This window comes from Oncorhynchus kisutch, linkage group LG30, assembly GCF_002021735.2.
Source record: "Oncorhynchus kisutch isolate 150728-3 linkage group LG30, Okis_V2, whole genome shotgun sequence".
Lineage (NCBI taxonomy): Eukaryota > Metazoa > Chordata > Actinopteri > Salmoniformes > Salmonidae > Oncorhynchus > Oncorhynchus kisutch.
The window spans coordinates 48554001-48563067 of record NC_034203.2 but is presented as its reverse complement, the minus strand read 5'-3'; the positions used below and the strand labels follow the sequence as shown (position 1 = coordinate 48563067).

General features: G+C 43.3%; 1 protein-coding gene across 1 annotated transcript; it reads right to left on the bottom strand.

Moving 5' to 3' along the window:
* Positions 1–1256: 1256 nt before the first annotated feature.
* On the bottom strand, positions 1257–7149 carry rpl37a (ribosomal protein L37a). Its single transcript, XM_031810233.1, has 4 exons — positions 7022–7149; positions 5744–5872; positions 4894–4976; positions 1257–1555 (listed from the first exon to the last, which is right to left on the bottom strand). Exons 1-4 carry the CDS (start codon positions 7022–7024, stop codon positions 1492–1494), a joined length of 279 nt encoding a protein of 92 aa, XP_031666093.1. The 5' UTR covers positions 7025–7149; the 3' UTR covers positions 1257–1491.
* Between the last annotated feature and the right edge of the window lie 1918 nt (positions 7150–9067).

Genomic DNA, 9067 nt, shown 5'->3' with positions numbered 1-9067 from the left:
TTACAATTGGCTCATTCATCCCCCTCCTCTCCCCTGTAACTATTCCCCAGGTCTTTGCTGCAAATGAGAACGTGTTCTCAGTCAATTTACCTGGTAAAATAACTGATGGAAAAATAAATGACTATCGCCCCATAGCACCCACTTCTGTCATCATGAAGTGCTTTGAGAGTCAAGGGTCATATCACCACTACACCCTAGACCCACTTCAATCGCCATCACACGGCCCTATCCCATCTGGACTAGATGAATACCTGTTTGCGGCGGAGGTAGCCTAGTGGTTAGAGCGTTGGGCCAGTAACCTAAAAGGTACAAATCTGTCCTTCTGCCCCCTGAACAAGGCAGTTAACCCACTGTTCCTAGGCTGTAATTGTAAATAAGAATTTGTTAACCGACTTTCCTAGTTAAATAAAATGCAAGAATGCTGTTCATTGACTACAGCTCAGCATTCAACACCATAGTACCCTCCAAGCTCATCATTAAGCTGGAGGCCCTGGGTCTGAACCCCCCTGTGCAACTGGGTCCTGGACTTCCTGACGGGCTGCCCCCAGGTGGTGAAGGTAGGAAACATCTCCACTTCGCTGATCTTCAACACTGGAGCCCCACATGGGTGTGTGCTCAGTCCCCTCATGTTGACCGTGACTGTGGCCATGCAAACCTCCAACTCAATCAAGTTTGCAGACAACAGTAGTAGGATTGATTTCCAACAATGATGAGTGTTCTTAATTCCATTGCTGTCAAATTGTTATATGACTGCAGGGTTGAAGGAACATCTGCTAAACACACGTGACCAATAACATTTTATTTTTTGCTCCCCAAATACAGGTACAAGCTTGTAGCATCATACCCAAGACTCTAGGCTGTAATCGCTACTAAAGGGGCTTCAACAAAGCTCGGGGATTTGAGTAAAGGGTCTGTAAATGTGATTTGTTTTGTTTCTTTTCTCCAAAAGCCTTTCTTTGCTTTGTCGTTATGGGGTAGTGTGTCAATTGAGGGGGGAAAAAAACTATTAAATCCGTTTTAAAATATGTCTGTAACGTAACAACATGTCTGAATACTTTCCAAATGCACTGTAACCCATCAGACCCCATCAATGAATCACTCGTATCTGCATGTCCAGCCCTTATATTTAGCTTCACAACTAAGTGTTTTACCATGTTATCTTCTGTAATGTATCCACTGCATTCGTTGTGGAGGAGCTTGTCATTGCTTTTAAGAGCTTGTTAATTAATCAGAAAACCAATGGAACAAACCAGAAGTCTGGAGCTCAAACAATATATATTTTTAAAGGGGCTAGAAGTGGGACTGTAGGAGTTAACATCAGTGCCAAGTAGCATTCAGACACTCAGTTGGCAGGCAACACACAGGGCTGTACCAACAGCAACACAAGTAGACTCCGGTGTTCCGCTCCAGACTGCTTTTTATTGTGGTAGATGTTCGACACAGCGTCCAGGACTGTACACAACAGTGACAGTCTGATTCTCCGGTAACAGTCTACTGGTCTTTCAGCTCCTTCAGTCTCCTGATGGCCGACTTCACCGTGACTGCAGACGTCGTGCTGGAACAGAGAGCGAACACAGAGGAGAACGGTGGTTTAACACATACAGTGGAAACATACTGAACTCACAAGACACCAAGGGCCAAGTAGTTTCCCTACACATAGGTTAAGTCTAGTCCTGAACTAAGAAGCCCTTTCCATAAAGAATCTCCATTATAGTGCTCCAGTCCTGGACTAGGCTTAACCTGTGCCTGGTAAATCAGCCAATAGCAACTGGTATTGATTTGACCTCGTCTTTTAGGTCATTGTCCTGCTGAAAGGTGACTTCTTCCTCTAGGATTTTGCCTGTGCTTAGTTTGTAACCTGAAACTCAATTACAAGGATAGTCATAACATGATGCAGCCACTACTATGCTTGTAAATATGGAGAGTGGTACTCAGTGCCCCAAACAGAGCACTTTGTATTCTGGGAAAAAACTTGAATTCTTTGCAGTATTATTTTATTGCCTTTTTGCAAACAGGACAAATGTTTCAACCCTCTGAACAAAGAAAAGTCAAAGGTACACGATGCTGTCAATATATTTCCAACTCTGAAGATGAATGTTTTCAGAGATGGGCATCTCCAAGAGTGGATGAAAGAAGCGTTACTCTGTGGACAGAATACTGGTGGAGGGACAAATCACCACTATACCAGAGATGCTACCTGCTAATCCCAGTCTGGAGGGACAAATCACCACTATACCAGAGATGTTACCTGCTAATCCCAGTCTGGAGGGACAAATCACCACTATACCAGAGATGCTACCTGCTAATCCCAGTCTGGAGGGACAAATCACCACTATACCAGAGATGTTACCTGCTAATTCCAGTCTGGAGGGACAAATCACCACTATACCAGAGATGCTACCTGCTAATCCCAGTCTGGAGGGACAAATCACCACTATACCAGAGATGCTACCTGCTAATTCCAGTCTGGAGGGACAAATCACCACTATACCAGAGATGCTACCTGCTAATCCCAGTCTGGAGGGACAAATCACCACTATACCAAAGATGCTACCTGCTAATTCCAGTCTGGAGGGACAAATCACCACTATACCAGAGATGCTACCTGCTAATCCCAGTCTGGAGGGACAAATCACCACTATACCAGAGATGCTACCTGCTAATTCCAGTCTGGAGGGACAAATCACCACTATACCAGAGATGCTACCTGCTAATCCCAGTCTGGAGGGACAAATCACCACTATACCAAAGATGCTACCTGCTAATTCCAGTCTGGAGGGACAAATCACCACTATACCAGAGATGCTACCTGCTAATCCCAGTCTGGAGGGACAAATCACCACTATACCAGAGATGCTACCTGCTAATCCCAGTCTGGAGGGACAAATCACCACTATACCAGAGATGCTACCTGCTAATTCCAGTCTGGAGGGACAAATCACCACTATACCAGAGATGCTACCTGCTAATTCCAGTCTGGAGGGACAAATCACCACTATACCAGAGATGCTACCTGCTAATCCCAGTCTGGAGGGACAAATCACCACTATACCAGAGATGCTACCTGCTAATCCCAGTCTGGAGGGACAAATCACCACTATACCCGAGATGCTACCTGCTAATTCCAGTCTGGAGGGACAAATCACCACTATACCTGAGATGCTACCTGCTAATTCCAGTCTGGAGGGGAAAATCACCACTATACCAGAGATGCTACCTGCTAATTCCAGTCTGGAGGGGAAAATCACCACTATACCTGAGATGCTACCTGCTAATCCCAGTCTGGAGGGACAAATCACCACTATACCAGAGATGCTACCTGCTAATCCCAGTCTGGAGGGACAAATCACCACTATACCAGAGATGCTACCTGCTAATTCCAGTCTGGAGGGACAAATCACCACTATACCAGAGATGCTACCTGCTAATCCCAGTCTGGAGGGACAAATCACCACTATACCAGAGATGCTACCTGCTAATCCCAGTCTGGAGGGACAAATCACCACTATACCAGAGATGCTACCTGCTAATTCCAGTCTGGAGGGACAAATCACCACTATACCTGAGATGCTACCTGCTAATTCCAGTCTGGAGGGACAAATCACCACTATACCAGAGATGCTACCTGCTAATCCCAGTCTGGAGGGACAAATCACCACTATACCAGAGATGCTACCTGCTAATCCCAGTCTGGAGGGACAAATCACCACTATACCAGAGATGCTACCTGCTAATTCCAGTCTGGAGGGACAAATCACCACTATACCAGAGATGCTACCTGCTAATCCCAGTCTGGAGGGACAAATCACCTCACATGCTCATATTCTAGAATCCACATAAAGAACCAATCAGACGTGTTGTGGAGCAAAACCAGCATGTGGTGACACAGTGCACAACATGTACAGTTTCATTTTGATGGACCGAATAAATATAAATGTTTCCACCACTTTTTTTTATAGCTAAAACTTGTGTTAAAATAGCCTATTCTGGCCAACAGCAGGCAGATACAATGCAGGTAGACTAGTCTACATGAGATTATTACAGACAGATTATTTGTATTTGTCAAATGGCATGGATCATTTCAACAGAATAAGGAGCATTAAGTTCATGACCTTTCACCAGCCTGTGAAGATCGTAATGCATTTCATCTGTAGCCTAATAAACTGCTTGCAGTGGGAGGACCACACACCATATCACCGCGTGACTCCACGTTTACTTCGATATGACGTTATCATATCAATGCCTTTTCTCGCATAATTCATTTTACCGACAGAAAAAGATACAATGTCAAACGAACAAATCGTCACATTTATAAAATGGTACTGAAACCTCCCGTTTCCATTACAGCTTTCGAGATTTTTTTTTTTTTTACTCACATAAAAACGGTGGATAGAAACGTGGTTACAGATCCCTAGTCTAATCTGAGGGGGAGATTGAAGCAGGGGATAGATGGAGAAGGCACCCACTCACAGTCCAGAAACACAGTTCTACGTGGTTACAGATCCCTAGTCTAATCTGAGGGGGAGATTGAAGCAGGGTATAGATGGAGAAGGCACCCACTCACAGTCCAGAAACACAGTTCTACGTGGTTACAGATCCCTAGTCTAATCTGAGGGGGAGATTGAAGCAGGGGATAGATGGAGAAGGCACCCACTCACAGTCCAGAAACACAGTTCTACGTGGTTACAGATCCCTAGTCTAATCTGAGGGGGAGATTGAAGCAGGGGATAGATGGAGAAGGCACCCACTCACAGTCCAGAAACACAGTTCTACGTGGTTACAGATCCCTAGTCTAATCTGAGGGGGAGATTGAAGCAGGGGATAGATGGAGAAGGCACCCACTCACAGTCCAGAAACACAGTTCTATGTCCACAGGCTCACAGTGTTACTTACTTGTATGTCCAGGCACCTCCAGCAACAGTCTTCATGCAGGACCCACAGTGCCAGATACCAACTGCCCTCCTCTTCATCTTAGTCTGATGATTAAACACAAGTACTGTTAGTAACATCAGTTCAATACTGTTATTAACCTCTAACAGTCCCCCTCCCAAGCTTCATTATGGCACCTCTCATGTTATTAATGTTCCTATACTTCTGAGTATAACCACGTCCAAAGTTTACCCCAGAATCCAACACCAGTCATACAAAGGATCATTTAGCCGTTTGATCAAATGTAGGACCCCTTTAGGTATCACAAAAAACTATTAGATTAATATTGAATAAGGTTTTGAAGTGTGTCCTATACCTAAGAGAGAAAGCTCAGGAAATGGTTGTTTTTTCTTCTTTAAAAAAAAACACATATTTAAGCCCTTATTTTTGGGGCCCAAATCTACCTCCATACTTCCATTAACTTGTATAGGTTACCTTCAGACGAGTCCTGGGACCCTTGTGAGGCCGTAGAGCAAAATAGAGAATAGTGCTGGTGAGAGTAGTCTTTCCATAGTATGTAAGCCATACCGGTCGGTGCTACAAACATTTATGGGAAATAAATACATTTGTGTTTTCTCCGTCTAACAGCGCTCTAGATGTCACCACAGATGTGGAAGGCCGACAGAAACAACTACATCTCCAGTTTAAACTGGCAGTTTGATGGGGATTGTTTTATTATGTTACTTAGACTGGCACACCAGTGCATCAATAGACTTAAAAGACATCAGTAACAGTTCTGCAGGAACAAAACATTTCTGCCGTCCATGTGTGAATCGCGTATTTGACATGCCGACTGTGGGTGTGTGTACCGTACCTTGCCACAGAAGGAGCAGGTGTACTTGGCGTGCTGGCTGATCTCAATCTTCTTCACCATCTTCCTGAGCGACGCGCCGTAACGCGTGCCGTATTTACCCACGATCCCCACCTTCTTGGTGCGCTTGGCCTGAGGAAGAGGGAGACACCAAATTAACACACAATAACCTCGTCCAACTAGCATCCCCCATCTTACAGTTAGCCTTTATGGTAGGAAATACCACTCCTCCCATTACATAGACAAAAACCTCAACAGGGGCACTGCAAACAAACATTTAACTAACATTGTTATATGACCGGGCCAAGCCTGAGCACACCACTCAAATCTAACAAACTGCACTGCTCGGTTGTCGTCAACAAGGCAACATGATCCTTCATTCAAACTGGAAAGACAAATAATGCATTTCATTGCATGTGAAAATACTGAATTCTACTCATTACGCCACGTGACCACGTGATAACCTACATGACTTGTTTTGAGCAGACTTCCTCATCTGCCTGAAAGGGGCATGCCCTAGAGACAGCTCGGTCCCGAAACTAATGCAATCCCTTTCCACCCAGGCCAAACTACTTTTACCCAGGCCAAGTTAATAGAACCCCTCAATAACTAGCAAGGCAATGACCTCACCCAGCATTTTCTCAAACATCACACGGTCAACCTTGGCAAGCAAACGACCCAAAGTTAAACATGCACCAGCCAACTTACTACGCCTTTTATTTCTTGGCATATAGACAACATGGCGGATGTAACTAACGTCTGCTCTACAACCACACTCGAGAATACAGTTAGTTACATTTGTAAAACATGAAGAGAACTGTAATAAGTTAGTATTAGCTTGGCTGGCAACGATGACTGCAGTCTACATCGGCGAGGACACACTGTGACAAGTAACCAGTCTTTAACAGATAGTTAAGACAACTACAGTAGCTATTGACATAACTAAGCGCTGTATATGGTTTTTACAAAAACCACAAACACATCTGTAACTAGCTTGGTAACGGGACCCAATTTTAACTAGCTTGGTAATGGGACCCAATTTTAAGCACTGGGTGCGCAAATCCAAGTGACATGCACATACCGGGCGTCCATTTCTATAACTACCAGTTATGCGAACAGTAAAAACATATATTTTGGCCATTCGCTCTCAAAAATATCTGCAATAACTTTTGGAGTTAATGGCGAATTATATTTACGGCCCATTAGATAAATTGTTATTCCATCAACCGCTTTGGATTAGTTAGATGGGTGTGGATTAGGAAGGGGACATTTTCGTCTCACCATTGTAGTTCTGGAGACGTAGGTCCAAAAAGGAAGCGCACAGTACGCAGGCGCAATTTACCCCCGTGGAATGTATTGCATTGTGGGATGTTGGCGCTGTTGCCTCTTCCCCCCATCAGCAACGCTTCCACTGGTAGAGGTGCACGACTCCAGGATTTTTGGAGTCGACTCCAACTCTGACTCCTATGATTGGAGTCGAAAGGAGTGGGCTCTTGCTCGACTGCCAAAACACACTGAAGCGGACGCGCACACACGTACACCATCTCATTATTGCAGTCAGTGCTAGTAAGACTACATTTGCGTTCTATAAAATGACTATTTTGTTTGAATATGGAAGTTGATGTGTAGGAACTAGAATATTTCAGTGATATTTCTGCTGTGTGCAGCCTTGACGGATCCCATGGGATTTTTAAATTTAAATTTATTTCACCTTTATTTAACCAGGTAGGCTAGTTGTGAACAAGTTCTCATTTACAACTGTGACCTGGCCAAGATAAAGCATAGCAGTGTGAACAGACAACACAGAGTTACACATGGAGTAAACAATTAACAAGTCAATAACACAGTAGAAAAAAAATTGTCTATATACAATGTGTGCAAAAGGCATGAGGAGGTAGGCGAATAATTACAATTTTGTAGATTAACACTGGAGTGATAAATGATCAGATGGTCATGTACAGGTAGAGATACTGGATGATGCTTCTAATTGCAAAAATCTCTGAAGCTGGAGACTCACATCTCCCTCACTAGCTTTAAGCACCAGCTGTCAGAGCAGTTTACAGATCACTGAACCTGTACTTAGCCTATCTGTAAACAGCCCATCTATCTACCTACCTCATCCCCATACTGGTATTTATTTATTTTGCTCCTTTGCACCCCAGTATCTCTACCTGCACATTCATCTTCTGCCGATCTACCATTCCATTGTTTAATTGCTATATTGTAATTACTTCGCCACCATTTCCTATTTATTTCCTTAACTTACCTCATTTGCACTCACTGAATATAGTCTTTTTGTTTTCTTTTGTTCTACTGTATTATTGACTGTATGTTTTGTTTATTCCATGTGTAACTCTGTGTTGTTGTTTGTGTCGAATTGCTACGCTTTATCTTGGCCAGGTCGCAGTTGCAAATGAGAACTTGTTCTCAACTAGCCTACCTGGTTAAATAAAGGTGAAATAAAATAAATGCTGTGCACTCTATTCTGATAAACCTATTGTTTGCCATGTTATAGCCTTATTTGGACTAGTAGAGACGTTGATTATGTCATTATTATCCAAGCATGAGCATTATTCCAGAGGAATATTCACACAGGATTCGTTTTTCCAAACTGTAATTATTTTTTTGACTCATGATGGAAGCCTGTAGGTTTTTATTGTAGGCGTGACGATATTTCGTTCATTTCAGCTTCCTGTCTAGATGATAGTACACAACACTGAAAACTCATGCTGCTAAATGTAGGCTATAGGTCCCCCCCATAATATTTAAACCAATGAACCGTGATCCTCAGTGGCGACCAGTCATTCAGGGCAGAGCCCCACCTGTTTAGCATGTTATTTTTGCATTAATAGGTGTCACATATCAGTTTTCAAAAAATGTTTCAAAAAAATTGCCTTAGTGTTCTTTCTGTCACATAGGGGGACACTGCAAAAAAAGACTAAATGTTCCCACAAGAAGGATCGCTGAGCCACCTTCCTGTTCAAGTGAGCACAGCACAACAACGATGAGTCCGAAAAGGTATTGTATGCTGCTGCATAAATTATTTAATATGCCAGGGAGATATATACTGTCGCTAGGAAAGTAACACTACGTTTATGTTGTGTAGTAAGCTGTTAGTAGCCCATGTGCCTCACCCTAACAATTTGGTCCCTTACCCCCTCATAATTCCACCTACTGTTCTGACTTGGTGGTGCACACGTAGCATATAGCCTGTTTTAAAGAAATGTAATCATTGAATATTGTAAGAGCTTTCATTGTCTGCATTGTCTGCTTATATGCCCCCTTTACGAAATGCTTCAGTCTGGTTTTAGACCCCATCATAGCACT

Excerpts from the sequence above, each read along its gene's own strand:
- rpl37a (XM_031810233.1), bottom strand. Across the intron at positions 4,977-5,743 it reads CCTGCTCCTTCTGTGGCAAG|ACTAAGATGAAGAGGAGGGC; the intron begins GTACGGTACACA and ends TTTAATCATCAG. Across the intron at positions 1,556-4,893 it reads GGAGGTGCCTGGACATACAA|CACGACGTCTGCAGTCACGG; the intron begins GTAAGTAACACT and ends TCTCTGTTCCAG.